The 17349-nt window shown below is 39.9% G+C and overlaps 1 protein-coding gene across 8 annotated transcripts in view; it reads left to right on the top strand.

The window, feature by feature from the left end:
- Positions 1-16512, top strand: part of BMPR1B (bone morphogenetic protein receptor type 1B) — a 233397-nt gene extending 216885 nt beyond the window's left edge. For all 8 annotated transcript variants that reach the window (XM_038134845.1, XM_038134840.1, XM_038134841.1 and 5 more), the window contains 7 exons: positions 1163-1259; positions 2050-2188; positions 7148-7340; positions 7829-8126; positions 10436-10611; positions 11832-11962; positions 12684-16512. In XM_038134845.1, the coding sequence (XP_037990773.1) occupies positions 1163-1259; positions 2050-2188; positions 7148-7340; positions 7829-8126; positions 10436-10611; positions 11832-11962; positions 12684-12809 (1160 nt within the window). In that variant the 3' untranslated portion in view covers positions 12810-16512. The remainder of the gene's footprint in view (positions 1-1162; positions 1260-2049; positions 2189-7147; positions 7341-7828; positions 8127-10435; positions 10612-11831; positions 11963-12683) is intronic.
- Positions 16513-17349: the final 837 nt, after the last annotated feature.

Below are 17349 nucleotides of genomic sequence, written 5' to 3'. Positions count from 1 at the left end.
CTTGAAAATAAGAGTCTGAGAGTAAACTAAGAGTCCCTTAGGAATCTCCTGGTCTCATTACTCTTGTAAATCTGAAACATAATAACGTCGTTGCAGAACCAGTCAGTGAGAATAGATTTCTTGCATTCTCCGATGTGTCAGGCATTGGAGTGAAGGATTCAAGACAGCAAGGCTGGAAGAGCTTCAGAAAACATGGCCCTCATTTGCACTATCCCATTTGTTATGGGAAGGGTGGTTTGTGAAATACTATAATTTTGAGAGTTTGAGTGGCAGGGGAGGTTAAAAAAGAATAGAGCTGGATGTCTTCGTTTTTCAGCAGAAAAGCATGTGTGAAGGTCAGACTCGCTTGTCTGAGCTGAGAATTCAAATTTGGAGATTAATGTTATACTTTAAAAGAGAATACGAGTCTCCTATACAAAGGTTGACTGAAACATTTTAATAGTTTTTATGCAATGGCATTTTCTACAAGTTACTTGACACATTTTATTTTCAAAGTGTTTTGCAGAAAAGCCACTGGAAGGATAGTTTTGCCCACCAGCATAGGAAGGACTTGCTGGCACACAGGGCTGCTGTAGAGCAGATGGAGAAGAAAATTCTTGCTCAAATGTTTAAAACAGGATCTAAGAGACAAATTGTTCTGTAATGATGGAAATAATACACTTTCAAGGCCTCTCATGGCCTGCCTTGTTGGAGTTTGAATGGTCTGCTGTGTCTTCCCTTGTAGAATAAATGCATTTTGGTGGGTGGTTTGGTTTGGTTTGTTTTTTTTAGTTACTCATTAGGATGCTACTTAAGCTGAGTGTTTAAAAAAAGCACTGATTTTTGCATTTCCTGGCTAATCACTCAGGTTAAGACCCAGAGCTGCAGGTCTTGATTGATTTTTCATTCAGAGACAAAGAGGGAATTGCAAATCAAGGCAATGTTTTGCTTGAGTGAGGACTGAGAAAACAAATAGGTTTTTTTGACACTGGAAGTGTCCATTCTGTCCTGGTTAGTGAGGGTCAAAGAGGAAGCCCACAAAATGCCTGGGGAATCCAGGGGTATCCTGTACAGGAATTACGAGGAAAGAGCGGAACTGATCCTGTGCTCAATGTACTTCTGACGTTGACTTCATACCATCTCCCTTTCTAAATTTTCTAACTTTCTCATTTTTTAACCCCAGACTTTGCTGAAGGAAACATTCACCACAAAGCTCTGCTCATCTCAGTGACTGTTTGCAGCATCCTTCTGGTGCTTATCATCATATTCTGCTACTTCAGGTAAATAAGGAATATTTTGGCAGCTTGTTAATGTTCCTCCCAACATTTATCTTTCTATAGATTTAGGAAATTGAAAAAAATAGAAGTGAGCCTTAAAGAAAAGAAATGAGAAACAGTAATTTTATAATGAGAAAAAAATGTGTATTTTATTCACACTGTTGACAGGTATACCTGTGTGATGGATTTAATACAGAATCTTTCACTCAACATCCTTAAAAGCCATTCAGGTAGAAGCACAGATTATTGTTTACTGAGAAGGCCAAAGGACAAATTTTATAGGGAAATTTTTGTAAGGGAAGTATATCTAAGACTTCTAAATTTATATGATGAAGAGCTGATCATAAAAAAGAAGACAATACAGGAATGTCAGTAAATGTGTCTGGAGTGTTATCATAATCTACATACATTTCATTTTAATAATTTGACATGTTTTTTACACATTCCCAGATTCCATGACCTTACCTCCTCTGGCTCTAAGAAGACAGTAAAATAAAGTTACTTGCTTGGTCAGTGTTTTAGACATATTTAAGTTTCTGAAAGGAAAACATTTGGTTCCTTTGCAAAGTTACCCCAGACTGCATGGCCTGTGAGTGTTATACATAGAATTTTGATGATGAAAACAATTGCTAAATATAAAATAAAAAAAATTTGGCCATCGAGTCCAGTGTCTCAGGGAAGCAGAGAAATCTGTTAGTCTATAAATGAAGGAAATGTGAAGGACATGTGCATTATTCATTGCACATGTGTTCGTTGTATTTAAATCTCATTTCGTTTTCATTTAAAACATCAGATACAAGCGCCAAGAGACGAGGCCCCACTACAGCATCGGGTTGGAGCAGGATGAGACCTACATTCCCCCTGGAGAGTCCCTGAAGGATTTGATCGAGCAGTCCCAGAGCTCAGGGAGCGGTTCCGGGCTCCCTCTCCTGGTAAGGAAGCAATACTATTTTAGTGCACATTTCAAAGGCAAAAATGTGTAGAGGAGAAGAGACACAAAAAATACATCTACATGTTCTCAGTTGTTGTTTTAGGTGGTTTTGGTTGTGGTTTTCTTTTTTTTTTTTTTTTTTTTGGTGTCTTTTTTTTTGGTTTTTTGTTGTTTTGGTTTTTGGTTTTGTTTTGTTGTTGTTTTTTTGTTTTTTGTTTAGTTTTGTTGGTTTTTTTCTCTATCAAAAATGAGAAGGAGTTAAAATGGAGAATAGCTGCTTTAGAAGCAGGGGACTTTTTTCATGTGAACTAAGCCAAAAAAGGTTAGGGTTATTTTTCTACCTAATTTCATTTCTTATTTTAGATACTATGGGGTAGGTACAGGCTAAGAGAGCTCATGGAAGTAGATCAGGATTTACTCCAGTGTACAGGACAGCACCTGGCCCACTGATCTTGTTTTCTTCCTTTGTATGTGCAACACACACAGTAGGATTTCAAACAGTGACCCATCACCTTTTTCCAAAGGAAACTGTAACTTGTCAGACTTGGAACCTTTTTTATTTGTAGGCTTCACTTTGCATTCAGAAGTCAAGGGGGATTTTTTTCCTTGTAGTGTGGCAATCTCAAGAGGTAATGGCATGGAGTTTGTGATTATTTCTGAACAGACTCCAGGATTGCTAAACCTGCCGAAAAGGCAGAACGATCTGTGGCAATATAGTTCTGTTCACCAGGGGGTTTTGTTTCTGCGGAACATCACTGGTAGAAAAGAATTGGTAAAAAAGCTAGGTTACTTATTTAAAATAAGTGGCTCAGAGAAACTGGAAGATTTCATTTTCATTTTTCAGAGTGGTATGTCCCTCCTGTCCTCCAAACCTATTAGTTTGTATTGATGCAACTACTGCAGGTGTTGTCCAGCTTCCAAATACCATGTACTATTGGGCTGGTTTTTGCCCACACATATTTTTTAAACACGCTGAAGAAGACATTAAATGGGAAGTTTTATCTTTCTTTAAAAATGTAGCAACAGGCTCTCTCCTATCCCATGCCAATGTCCTTTTAGCACCCTGTAGTGGTTTTGGTTCACTAATTTGAGATTTTCTGGCCAATGGAAAGGTAGAGATCTTGTGTGCAGTTTAGGACCATTCCTAATGAATTTCCAGTTGATTTAATTGTGAGGGATTCTTCCTTTTTTTGCCTTGGGGTTTGGTTGTTTCGTTTTGGGGTTTGGTTTTTTTTGTTTGTTTTTGGTTTTTTTCTTTTTTTTTTTTTTTTTTTTTTTTTTTTGCATAACACCTGCCACATCAAGGTCTTCATCTTCACTTGTTCCAATGACATAAAAATGTAATAATTTAGAGCAACTACAAGGAACTTGGTTGTAGTTCTCTGAGAAGATGTTTCCAGCAGCCCATGTGGGTAGCAGGTGCCCTGGGGCACCTCACAGCAGTGCATGGCTCAGTCCTTCATCACAGGATCCCAAAAAAGCTGGAGCAATGCTGGTTATGACTGCTTGTTCTTTACACCTTCCTCTGTCCCAGTGAGCAGTTTGAAGGAGGGATCTGTGGTCTGTCTCAGTGCTGTCCCCAGGTCTGCTCTTGTAGTGGATGGGAAAACCAACCCCTGCTACTTAGCTGCTGTAATGGCCAAGGTGACATCCCAGATGGGACATTGCTCAGCAGCTCTCAGAGCTGTGCCACTGCTCCATGAGGCAGAAACCATCCAGTCTTCTGTCAGTCTACTCCTCTCAGTCTTTGAGACTTTGTAGCCACTGGACCAAATGTTTTTCCTCCAGGAACTCTTCCCCCCGCCCCATCTTCGTCTTGCTTACAAAAACCCCATACAATTGTTTTTAAAGGTAGTGATTTTGGGTGGAAGAGAAGAAAATTGATCTTGCACTTGGCAGTAGATGTTTGCAGCATTTCCCAGATGGCTACAACCACTGTGAGCTCACCAGAAGTGCACAGAGTGATACGTCTGGGCCCATGCCTGAAACAAGTGTATAGAAGGTGCCTGGCAATCATGCTCTGGTCTTTATTGTGCAAGAGCTTATTTTAAACCTTGTTTCTTATGCAAAGACTGAAACATCCAGGGTTATAATTTCAGGAAAGTAAGATGCAAATTTAATGCAAAATGTCACCTTATGCTAACCAGCAATGTTTTTTGTCTGTGTAGAACATTTATTCTAATGGGTATAAATATTATACCCAAAACAAGTATTAGCCAAGAATTTGTCAGTATGACATTCAGCAAGTGCTCTTTCTCCTGACCTGTCTGTACCTCTGACAGAAGAGTTTGCTGCAAGTCAAATGCTGCAAAGTGGTCTGTCTGAAGAGATTGCTGAACTGCAATTTGGCCTCTACCTTCTCACACATTTTTTTCATAATTTCCCTTCCAATGAACTTTGCTTTGCAAGGGACTGCATCCGAGCTATAGGTATGAATTCTCTGTTCAAAATATTAAATTTACAAAAGGTTGGTCAGTCTAAATTTTCTTCTGCAGTAGCTGAACGCGTTTAGCTGAATGCCAGGAAAGTAGAAATAGTTGGTAATTGGATTGTTTCCACTCAGGGAGATGAAAGAAAAGGTCATGTAACCTTACCTGACTGCTTACAGAGCTCAAGCAGCAAAATACACAGATTTAAAAAGAAATAAGAAACCCCCAGCCCCACTCAGTGTAAATAACTCAACACGAGCACATCATTCAGCATGCTTCTGAAATCAGTTCAGCCAGCAATTTTGATTAACCTGTTTGGTTTAGAAATCATTATTGGTTGATGATTCAAGAAAGAGCTGAATTCCTTAAAAAAATTAAATTGTTCATGGGAAATCATTTGACCAGTTCTAGCAAGATGAAACCAGGTTAAGGCCTTTCACATAGTATTCTGCCGCCTGAAAACCCATAACAGAAATGTGTTTTTCATTTTCTTTATGCAATTTAATAAGGAACTTTTCATCATTAAGTATTGTACTTGCATGTACTTTATGATGCCATTACATATATTTGCACAAATTAAGTTATTTGATGTAACTACATTATTGTTCAGGATGCATTTTTAAAATGGGCAAAATAGAAAGCAACAATGGTAAAATGACATTACAAAATGTTACAGCAAAATTCCAATGTAATATAACTATTGTTCAATCACTATATGAGAGTATAAAAGATAAATCAATTTTAAAAATTAGGGATAATCTCTATTGTTGGCTTTCATTGATAATCAAAAATAATGGCACTGAAGCTACCATCGTGAACATCTAATAATGCAGTGCAGGGCTGGAAAAATGGAATTCTGTTTAAATGGCCGAAGAAAAAGACTGGGATATTTGAAATAGCTTTGCATAAATACCACTGTATGTTTTGCTTCTTAAAATTGTTCAATATGAAAACCAGTGGTTCACTTAAAAAATGAATGATGATAGACCTGACAGAATAGGTTTTGTCTTTGGATGCACATTCATGCTGCAGTCACGGCACATTCCTGGCAGTCCTCCCTGGCATTCCCAAACTGGTAGTTCCCACTGGACCTCCCAAGCACAACAAAGGAAGCAAATGATTTAAAAAATCAAGTTTTGCTCATTTCTGTCAGGCAAGATTGCAAAAATATTTTTGGTTTCATGAAATGAACACGATTTCATAGGGATTCGGTTAGAGCAGTTAGATTTACTTGCTGCAATAAACTACTGGAGGTTTGTGTCTAGATGGTGGCAAAACAGAGCAAGAGGCCACAAATTTGAACTTGTCCAGATTTTGCCAATTGCTTGGGCCAGATGAAAATCTCGTCACATCAGCAGCAATATTCTTTCAAAATCTTACCAAATCCTACTTGACAAAAACTCAGTAGCTATGGGTTGAACTGGCAAGGCTGTAGCACAAGAGAGTGACATTTTAAATCTCCTGTTATATTAAATTGAGGCAAAGTCAGCCCTGTGAATTGTGTTGAAGCATCCACTCACATTTTTATTTGCAAACTTTTAGAAAGACGTGATCTGCAGACATGCTCGAATCTGATGAGATTATAAATTTCCATTTGTCCAAGATTTTTCGTGGCTGTAAAAGCTTGTTAAATGTAGAGGCGGTCTGCCATCCTTGTGAAGAGTATCTCTGCAATGCTGCTGTGGACATTGATCTTGCAGTACCCATGATTTTAGCCTTAGCTCACAGTACAGCCACTGACAAAGCTGGCACAGACACCAGAAAGCTGTTCTTTCAAATATTTTGGGGGCGGAAATTGCTATTTATGAATATGTAAATATGATTATTTAAATCAATGTAGGCACATGTGTTTTAACTCTGTAAGTAGTGATTGAGGTTCCTAACCAAATATATATTTTGAAATAATTAGGCATGGCAATTTCATGGAAGATGATAGGAAGTATCATCCTTAAAAACAAAAACAAAACAACAACAAAAAAAAATCAAAGATAATTTTGTAATTTTGCTAGTTTTGGAGCTCTAATAGGCTTTTGACTCTTGTGAGCCCTAGCCTTCAATGTCAGCAGTGTTGACTGTGTAAGAAACATCCCTATATTAATGAAAATGTGTTACCTACCCCTTTGGAATTTGGACTGCATTGAGGTGACCAGGAGTGTTTTCTGTCCAAACTTTTCCAAAAACAACAAAAAAATCCACCAAGTGCTACATCCTGCAGAAAAAATTTTTAAAAATTCAAGGTGCAGGGACAAACATTTCCTTTACACTGACTGATGTAGTTTCTTAAGAGACCACAGTATATCTTGAGTATGCATGGAAAACCTTCCCCGTGGTGGGAATGTCCTCAGCAGCAGTGTGTCCTGGAGAAAATGGGAGCATCTGCAATTGTGGAGTGTTGCTGAAATCCATGTCACAACGGCTGCATATTCCACTCTCTTCTGGGCTGGCTGTGTGAGAAGCAGACACAGGAGGAGGGAGGTGAATGCAGAGATTTCCTCTGAGCAAGGTGTAAGATCTGCCTTGGCATTTCACAGGTTCAAAGGACCATTGCAAAACAGATTCAAATGGTGAAGCAGATTGGAAAAGGTCGCTATGGAGAAGTCTGGATGGGAAAGTGGCGTGGAGAAAAGGTAGCAGTGAAAGTGTTTTTTACTACGGAGGAGGCCAGCTGGTTCAGAGAAACCGAAATCTACCAAACTGTCCTGATGAGGCATGAAAATATTCTTGGTGAGTGAAGTGAAAGAGAATTATTTGATAGTGAACAGGTTTTTAAGATTAGCAATTTTGTATTTGCTGTTATCTGATGTCCTTTCCAATGTGCTTTGTTTCCCTCTGTGCTCTGCAATTAGCCACCCAGTGCTTTTCAAAGGAAAGTTGTTTAAAGGATTACTGAAACATAAATAGAAGTTAAAAAAATAATGGGGTTTTTGGGGTTGTTATTCCAAACACAACATGTCAGTTTCAGCCACTGGTATATCCATATCTGGGCTTCTGAAAGTACATTAAAGGCTAGAGGTGAGGCACAGTTGTATGTAAGTAGGATGAAAGCAATTAAATATGTTATTAAAACAAAACTACTGAAATGGATGACAGTCCAGAGCTCTGAGCAGTCAAAAAAAAAAAAAAAAACCAAACCCAAAAACATGAGAAGTAATAACTTGAAAATAACCTTTTTTTTTTTTTTTTTTTTTTTTTTTTTTTTTTTTTTTTTGAAGGATTCATTGCTGCAGATATTAAAGGTACAGGATCTTGGACCCAGCTGTATCTTATCACTGACTACCATGAGAATGGCTCACTTTATGATTACCTAAAATCTACTACCTTGGACACAAAAGCCATGCTAAAACTGGCTTACTCCTCTGTCAGTGGCTTGTGCCACCTGCACACTGAGATCTTCAGTACTCAGGGCAAACCTGCTATTGCCCACCGTGACCTAAAGAGTAAGAATATCCTGGTGAAAAAGAATGGCACCTGCTGCATAGCAGATTTGGGCTTGGCTGTTAAATTTATCAGGTGAGTGGAAGTGAGGGGGCTGAGGGGAAGTTAATAAATCAGGTGCAAAAGTTTCCTTACTTGTTGACTGAGTGTGCACGTGTGAGCAAGCACCTGCAGTGTGTGTGCACACCTGGGCTCTGCTCATCTGTGTGTGAGGTCACCTGTGTGGGGGAGAATGTCCTGTCAGCACCTCTTGCAGGTGTATAAATAAGTCACTGTTTGATTATTTGAGCACATTAGCTGCATTTGTATCAAGGTTTAGTTTTCATCACTCTATCCTCCGTGGCTGTCCCAGTATTGCTGGCACGCAGTGAAAGGACGTAGCACTGACAGGTTGAAGTCACATCACTGAGCTTGTCACTGAAGCATTCAGCTTGTCTGATCCCATGAAAATTCACTCTCAACTTAGAGAGAAAAATACTAATAATTTGCACGAGTTACTAACTAGGATTTATTGAAAAGGACCCCATTTGGGCTGCCTTTTGTTTCATTTCCTACAAATCAAATTGCCGAAGTACAGATTTGATTTTTTAAATGGCTTTTAAATTTGATTTTAAAAAATGGTTGTGTGTTTAAACAGCTTAGAAAGAGCAGACAAGTAGAACTTACTCACTCCTGGGATTCATAAGGAGCCACTGCTCTCTGACAGCTCTGTTCAAAAGCAGCTTGAGCTCTCAGCGGTGGTCCTGGTGGTGGAGGCGCGTGTTCCGAAGTTTCTGATTTTTCTATACACAGAACTGTGTCCAGAATACATAGACTGAAGGTTTCCGTTTCGCAGGTCAGCTTTGAAACCGTGCACTCCCTGAAGTATTAAATAAATTCAGGAATTCTGCACAAATCTTGAACTGAAATTATTCAGTGAAAGGAAAGGCAGTTTTTATGTTCTCTTCTTACCGTTCACTTACCTACCGGGTTCCTTGGTGAGGCATTTCCTTTATGAGTCTGACCTTTCTTCAGGAGACAAGAAAGGAATATTTTTACTTTGAGGAACAGAGGACTAGAAAACAACAACTTGAAAAAACACTATTAAAAAGTTCTGGGGAAGAAATTCACCCTTTGCAGGTGTACTTTGCCTGGCAAATACAGAGCAGCATACTGCTTAGCTGTGAATGAAGAAGAGCTGGGAATTGCTGAGTGCTGTTGCAAAAGAAGGTGAAATATGGATTTTTCACACTCCAGACGGAATTTACGTTATGTACTTGGCTTGTTTTCATACTGAATCCTTCCTCAGACAGCATTTCTCATGCAACAACAAGGAACAGAAAATAGTTGGAAGGGTGTGCTCTGCTGAAGCTAATGATTCTAGTGAAATTCTTTGTGTTTCCATTTCATTTGAAATATTGCAAGATAGTGCAGGTCACTGGATTTATGTTGCATTCTTGCAGGTGTACAGTAGTGCCACTAGCATATGTATGATTTAGTGACTGTGTAGGTGACTGGTTGCACCACAGACTCAGCTTTTCTTCATATTGGAAGGTGAAAAAAAATTACTGTACTTGAAGAAAACTACAGAAATGAAGTTATTCTGTGAGCATCTGTTGTATGCACCATATTTAAAATACATACATTTTGAAGGTGAATAAAGGAAAACAGACCTTTTTAAGCAAACCAGAATATATACCATATATTAAACTTTTAAATATATTGAAACTGATGTAGCTGAATCTGAGTTAATAAGAAAAATAAGAATCCATTCACATAATTAATGGGATTTTTTTCCCGTATGTTGTCTCTTCCGGTCAATGTGTGAGGTGTGACACATTTGCGTAGATGTTTTTATGCATTTATCTCTTTGTGTCTGCATATCTTGATGTGTAAAGGTTGGAAGGGATCAAACATAATGCATGCAAAAATATAATAGTTAGATTCATCTGTCTCGCAGATCTGATTTGCTACAGCTAAGAGATACTGCCCCAGCTACTTAGTATCCCCCATTAATTGCCGAGACTGAAGCATTAGGTGGTGGAGTATGTTAAGAAAACAGCGTTTAATGAAGATTTGATTGTTATCACTAACATTAGAGCTCGGGCTAATGCTAATGAAATCTCACAAATGTTACAGCATCCCTGTTGAGTCTTATCTCCATTGTGGTTCTGCATTTGAATGCTGAATATAGCCTCAGGCGGGTCAGCCTTTTAAGGAGGGTTGCCTTCACACTAAGAGGCTTTTCTTGCAAGAATTGTTCCATTAAGATTATGCATTACTTTTGACCTTGTTTGAGAGTGGATGTGATGTGGATTTACTACTTCTTCCATCTAAATGGCTTTATTTTCAACCCACTTTACTGCATGTTTGATGCCCTTTTCTTCTCCTTCTTTTTCTTTTAGTGATACAAATGAGGTAGACATCCCTCCAAATACCCGTGTAGGAACAAAACGTTATATGCCTCCTGAGGTGCTGGATGAAAGCTTGAATAGAAATCACTTTCAGTCGTACATCATGGCTGATATGTACAGTTTTGGACTCATCCTTTGGGAGATAGCAAGGAGATGTGTTTCAGGAGGTAAAGAGCTGGGAGATCACTTTTAATTGTGTCACTGAACCTTGAGCCTTCCATTACACCTTTTTCTCTGGGTGATTGTTTTTACAGTAATAAACAGATGTGGGTAAACCATACAGGTAACTCTCTTAATATCTGTTCTCTTGTTGAAACTTAATTTAAAGCATCAGTCAGTGCTATTTCAGCAGCAGAGATTTAGACTGTATTTAACGGCTCTTCATTCCTGATGCCTGCGCTGAGGAAGTGTGGAACTTATTTGGGGACCTTTGCTAAAGGCATCACGTTTCTGCTGGAGTGGGTGTGTTCAGCTAATTTCACAGAAAGAAAAGAGTGATTTCTTAGTTTAATTAAGAGTTAAACGAAAGGAGGAGGATAAACAATTCGGGGGTTGCTGTTCTACTCTTTGAAATAAATAACCTGTTTGCAAACAAGTAGCAAAACACTGGAGGGAAGTGGCACTTATTGCATCACTGTCATACCAGTGATGTGCTTCATTTCCCTCTTTCTGCATGTAGAGCTCAGTGTCGTGCAGAAGTGATGGGTGTTGTTACCTCTCTTTTGCCACTAAGAAAGTTAAATGCACAGAAATTACTCAGTAGCAGTTCTGTGCCAGTTTGGTGGTGAGAGTAGATCATGTCTCTCTTGAGTCTCTGCTCCCTTCAGCATTCCTTATGAGTCTTTAAATTTTGCAGTTTCTTGCTGAATGTTCACCCTAGAGAAGCTGAATTTTGCCAATGCAGGATCCCTGTGTTTAAAAGCTGGTGACATGTATTACAATGTTGTGAGGTGAAATCTGTAATATTTTTGTCATTGTTGCTATGCACAAAGAATGGTACCTTGCCACGTTCTGAAAAGGCACAGAAACGCCCTTTGGTATTTTCCAGGTCCACTGATAAGAAGGAGACCTAACTCAAGGTTGATTCTCTCTCAGATTACTGTGACACAAACCCTGTGCTAATAGCTCGTTCTGTGCTGGACTGGACAGCAGTGGTAGAAACTGTCTCACTTGGCAAGTTGCTACACTTTTGGATTAGGATACCGGGCCAGTCTTTACACAGCAATGATTACATTGGAACTCGACTGTAGAATAAATTTCTAGTCCTTTTTAGGGCAGTACACCCAACTGTTAAGACAGTATGGCCAATCTGTTATAAAATGAGAGGGGAAGAGGGGAGTGGAAGGTTTTTTGCTGCGAGTGACAGGCGACTAATTGCTGCTTTCAGGAATAGTTGAGGAATACCAGCTTCCATACCATGACCTTGTGCCCAGCGACCCCTCGTACGAAGACATGCGGGAGATCGTGTGCATCAAGAGATTACGCCCCTCGTTTCCCAACAGATGGAGCAGTGATGAGGTACCTATCATCCCTCTTAGCATGCAGTCTGTGCTTTTAATCAGTTAGTGACTGTGACTGACCCAATTCTGCATCATATTGAGGGGGGAGGATATTTACCAATGGTGCTGCCACTTGGGAATAGCAGCATGTAGATGAATAGTCTGTGGGGAGATGAAAGATTTAGGTAGCATGAGATTTGTGAGTGTGAGGGAAAAAAACAACCTCCCTGGGCTGCTTGAGGTCTTCTGCAGCAGCCAGTGTGAGAAGATCTAACCAAACCTCCTCACCTGCCTCATTCCTCTCCCTAGCCTTCAGACTGGGGCTGGAAACACTGGAGGAAGGAGTTCCTGGAGTTCCTGGAAGGGCTTTTGTGTGGTGGCACTCAGTGTTTGGTCTGCTACTACACATGTAAAGGATTGGGGAGGCTTACTGCAATCTTGATTAATTGGTTAGCATCCTTGGTAATCCCACCCCAGGCGTTCCAGCAATAAAAAGGACAATTTGTTATTACATAGTGCTTGTGTATTACCAAAAATGCATTTATGAACATCTACGCTAATCTACATGAAACGTGTTTGGCTGGTCTGGGCAGTGCTGGTGGTGTTTACCTGTAATGCCTTTCAGGGTCTGCACTGCCCTTAGAAAAGACCTTTTCCCTTCAGTTTTTCAGCATTGCCAGCAACTGCAGTCTCCTGTTCCACTGACCTGGTGGGACTTTCTCTCCCACTTCTCTCCGCAGTGCCTACGGCAGATGGGGAAGCTGATGATGGAGTGCTGGGCTCACAGCCCTGCCTCCCGGCTCACAGCCCTGCGCGTCAAGAAGACGCTTGCCAAAATGTCAGAGTCCCAGGACATTAAACTCTGACTCTGCCAGAGGCAGCTCTGGTGGAGGCCCCTGGAAATGGACTTTCTTGTGCAGGCAGAAGACCTGAAGATGGATCAGAAGTCTTTCCTAAGTACCTTGAATGGAGGAGTCACGCTTAAGAGCAGCTGTGAGTTTTTGAGGAGACTATCCATTGAAAAATCACCTGAATTTTGACATGCAAGATGGAAGAGGCTTGTCTGCCCTTGTTTACATGGGGAAATACAGTTTTAGTAACTGGTTTAAGATTATGCATGTTGCTTTCCATGAAAGCCACTTATTATTTTATTATTATTATTATTATTGTTATTATTATTATTTTGATGGTTTAAAAAGATACTGCTTTAAATTTTATGAAAATAAAACTTTTGGGTTAGAAGTAAAAAAGATGTATATTGTTACATTAAAAAAAATTGGAGGAAACTGCTGAAAATGAAAGCAAATCAACTTTTTCATTTCCAAAAAGACTATTGCACTCCAGCCTTAAAAAAAAACAAAAAACAAAAACAACAAAAAGGTGAGTGGATCTGTGTAGCTCAGAGGAGCTGTAATGGAGCTTGCCTTAAAAGCCACCTATTTGTGGAGATAACTTTCCAAACCCTGTGTGTGCAAGTGATTCTCAGAGTACAAAGATGGAGCCCAATTACATCCCTGACATCCCAGTTGGTGTGGGTGGCCTGATTCCTGTGGGTGGCCCATCCCAGGGAAGGTCATGCTTTGTTTAAGGTACTTGGGAGCTGTATGAATATGGTTTGGTGTGACTTGTTTAAAGAAAATCTTCATGTTTCCAGGAAACCTGATGGGAATAGTACCACAGTGATAAACAAGTGCCCTTTTTCTTAGCTTTTTTTTTCCTTCCTTTTTCCCCCACTGCAAAATAAAATACTTTGTGTGTGAGTGGAAATGAAGTACACATTTGAATCTGCTGGGTAATTTGTAACTTCTAGGACCCACAAACAACCACTGTTCAAGAGGAAATTCCTTGTGAGAAGGAATTACTAACTTGCTCTTTCATTTGTGTAAAAGTGAGGGGTCCACCTACAAGCACAGCTGAGAAAAAAAATATCTGTGTTCCCTTTTTTAAGGGAAAGTGAAAAACCTCAAAAGTGCCCATTTCTGAGGTGGCATATATTTTTTTGAGTGTGAGGAGACTGGTGCCTTGAGGCTGTAGTAGGAAGTGACAGGGAGGAAGGGTGGGACACATTAGGTGGGTGGTGAGAGCTGGGAGCTGTGGGCAGCAGTGGGTACCTGCCTCCAGCACTTCTGCTGTAGTGAGAGACACCACAAACTGAACTATTAGCTCGAGCTTTGTCTGCATTTCTCTTTTGTGTGCCCTTCCAGCAGCCTCCACACCTCTGGCAGCTGCTGCACAGTAATGCCAGGCTCAGCTGCCAGGCTGGGGCTTTGTAGCAATGTGGCTCCCAGCAAGAGGAGCTGTCAGGGGAGAGAGGCAGTGGGAAATCTATTTTCTGTCTTCCCCTGTTCTTCCTTCCTGGGTCTGCAGTGGTTGTAGCAATGCTAATGCTACAGAAGGGGAAATGAGAGGTGAAATACACCCTGGGAAGTGTTTTCTTTGGAAAGGTTCTGTTCTTTGTCAGATTACCAAAGCTGAGCTGCATGGGAGTTACTGGTTTACCCTTTTTTACCCTTCATTTGTTTTTTAAAAATTTCCTGCCTGCCTATGTTGTTTTACTAGATGGTGTTCAGCTTAATTTTGAAATAAGTCCTTACAAATGCTGCTTTGATTATGCTAAGCCTATTTCAGAACTGAAATAATTGCCATGCAGGATTTAGCCTCAGCACTTATGTAATGGTTTTTGTTGTTTGTTTTTTTTTTTCCCTTTTTGGACAAAACTGATTTATTTGTGGTAGGTAGGTGTATAATTGGGGTTTAGCTTAACAGCTCCCTGAAGGTATTTCTAGCTGGAAAAATTACCATTTTATACTTTCAAGCTAACAGAGAAAAATGCGTGGTTCAAGAGAACCAGCAAGACCTCCATGATGATAGGTGTCAAAAAGCTTAATCAGAAGTTTTTTGTTCATTAGAATGCTTTTTCTACAATGCAGTTTCCCTGCCGTTACTCAAATTTACCAAGCAATACAAAATCTCTGAGAGTTAATAATACACCAAATCCTGACCCCAGGAGGGGCAAGGATGGTTTCCCCATCCTTAAAACATGTTCATGAGGCTGAGAGTGGAGTTGGCTCCTCTCCTTGACCACCTTGGCCTTGAGATTTGTGGGCCGGAATGGGGACAGCCCAGCCTCTCTTCACCTTTTTGTCTTAGTGAATGGAGCCATGGCTTTCCAGTCTCATTTCTTCCCATAAAAGCCAGCACACTCTGTGGAACTGAGATTTCTCAGCTCCAAAGAAGCACCTGCAGGTCCCAGGTCAAATTTTTTTTTTTTTAAATGAATTAGCAGAGCTCTCTCCCCAGGAGTGTTTTGGAGGATGCTTTGCCAGCTGGCAGCACGAGGCATGCAATGAATGCCCCTGGCACCTGCCATCAGCATGTTGCAAGAGAAAGGGCCAGCCATTGGTTTCCTGAGCAAATCTTACCTTTTTTTTTTTTTTTTTTTTTTTTTTTTGGTCCAGAAGAAAAGGGTCTAAGATACTGGTTGATAGATCACATAAAGTGTGTATGTTAAATGTTCAAGTTTATGTGTTTTTATATATATATAAATATATATATATATATATTCAGTTGCAAGTCTGGAATAGCTCCAGTATGTGGATTAAGAATAAACTATTATGGATGAAAAAGCACTAAATAAAACATATTATTTATTTATGAAAATGCATAAATGACAAATCACTGCAACGGTGCTGTATAGGAAAATAGATAAATAAATATATATATATGAGGTGACACACACTGAGAAAGCAAACAGTCTGCGGTTGTGTAACTAGTGCCTGCCTACTTTCTCCCAAGACCAGATTTTGCCCTCAAATCTCCTATCCGCTGTAATCTATTGTGAAGGGCTATTCCTAAGGCCGAAAAACAGCCTGAGGCAAGTGTGGAGGTCATTTGTTCCAGCACTGTGACATTCAAGTCAGAATGCCTGCATGGGTGACTTCCTGTAACACTCAGTGTGTCATTATTGAGGTTCAGCCCCTGCAGTGACTGCAGGTTAGTGTGTTTATTTTGCCAGGTATGGCCTTTTAATGTCACTTCCATATTTTGGTAGCTTCAAAGGGCACGCTGATGAGGGCTTGGAAGTCAGTGGTAAAGATAATTGTGGCTTCGATGCCCACGGGTCTAGAAATCCACTTTTCAAATGTAAATCACTCAAGGAAGTGTAGTTTAGTTTCTTACTGGCATAGGTGAGATGGCATATATAAGTGGGAGAAGAAACAAAAAGAGAGATGCCGTCTAGCAACTGCTATCCTTTCTCTAGCACAAAGTTATTTCTATTAAAGAAAAGGTTGTCAATGTAGAGACTGAGAAACTAGTTTGTGTTCTTTTTTGAGAACCAGTGCCTTATTAAACCTGTAAATACTGTAATTAGAAAACCTGGGGAACAAACTGTGTTACGTTGTATTTGTTCAAATTGTATATGGTTGTTTTAACATTCCCCCCCAATAAAATTGTTTCCATCTCCCCATGACAGAGATTGCTATTTCCTTTTCATGTGCTTGAAAAGCACCATCTTTTTGTTTTATTTCCCTGGCTAGATTATTTTGACTGTGCCTCATTTTATTTATTTTATTTATTTTATTTTTATAAGATTTTTTTTGTCTGAACAAACAAGTAAACAGCAATATGTTGCATATGTTTCCACTGGCATAAAAAAGCATCACTCCTTTCACAAGTCAGTGAAGAGAAAAATAGTAATTAAAATAGTGTTATCACTAATAGAGCAGTTGCTCGTGTTTTGTGGCTGATTATGTAAATCTATTGGAACTTGGCATTAGCATAATATTTTTTTAGACACACCCCCCCCCCTTCATCCTGCCACATCTTTATGAGTATTTTTGACTCCTATTTTTAATAGCACAAGAGGAGCAGGAGTCATCTCTGCACAGGCTGAAGCAGTAATTCCTTGCCCCACGTATCAGGTGAAAAAGTTTCAGCCTAAAATACCCAGCATCAGCTGAAAATAGCATTGCTCAGTGCTGAGCCATGGGGTATGTACCTCTACATCTAGCGAAGCGTTTCTGGGAATTCGTACTTAAAGCTGGAGCACTATTCTCATTCTGCAGTGCTGTGTTGCAGATCCAGCTCAGTGTTTCCTAATGTTTAATTGCCTTTCTGGTTATTTTCAGAGAAGTGTGTAAATAATAGCAATTTTCCCTTGAGCTGCACAGCCCCTGCAGCCCTCTTGCTTTGCCCCAGACCGTCTGTGTTCAGTGGCATTGCAGTTATTCTCCAGTATTTCTACAGTATTATTCTCCAGTATTCTCCAGCATTTCTGCAGCCCCCTTGACCTGGCCACATTGAGGTGACAAAGCCCTGTGCTTGCTGCACATTGCCCCTGGTATGCCACTGAATCCCACAGTTCTTAGGCATGGAAACATTTCTTCTGAGGAGATTTTTTTTTTT

Source organism: Motacilla alba, chromosome 4, assembly GCF_015832195.1.
Source record: "Motacilla alba alba isolate MOTALB_02 chromosome 4, Motacilla_alba_V1.0_pri, whole genome shotgun sequence".
NCBI lineage: Eukaryota > Metazoa > Chordata > Aves > Passeriformes > Motacillidae > Motacilla > Motacilla alba.
The sequence above is the reverse complement of the archived record's forward strand: the minus strand, read 5'-3'. Positions and strand labels throughout refer to the sequence as shown.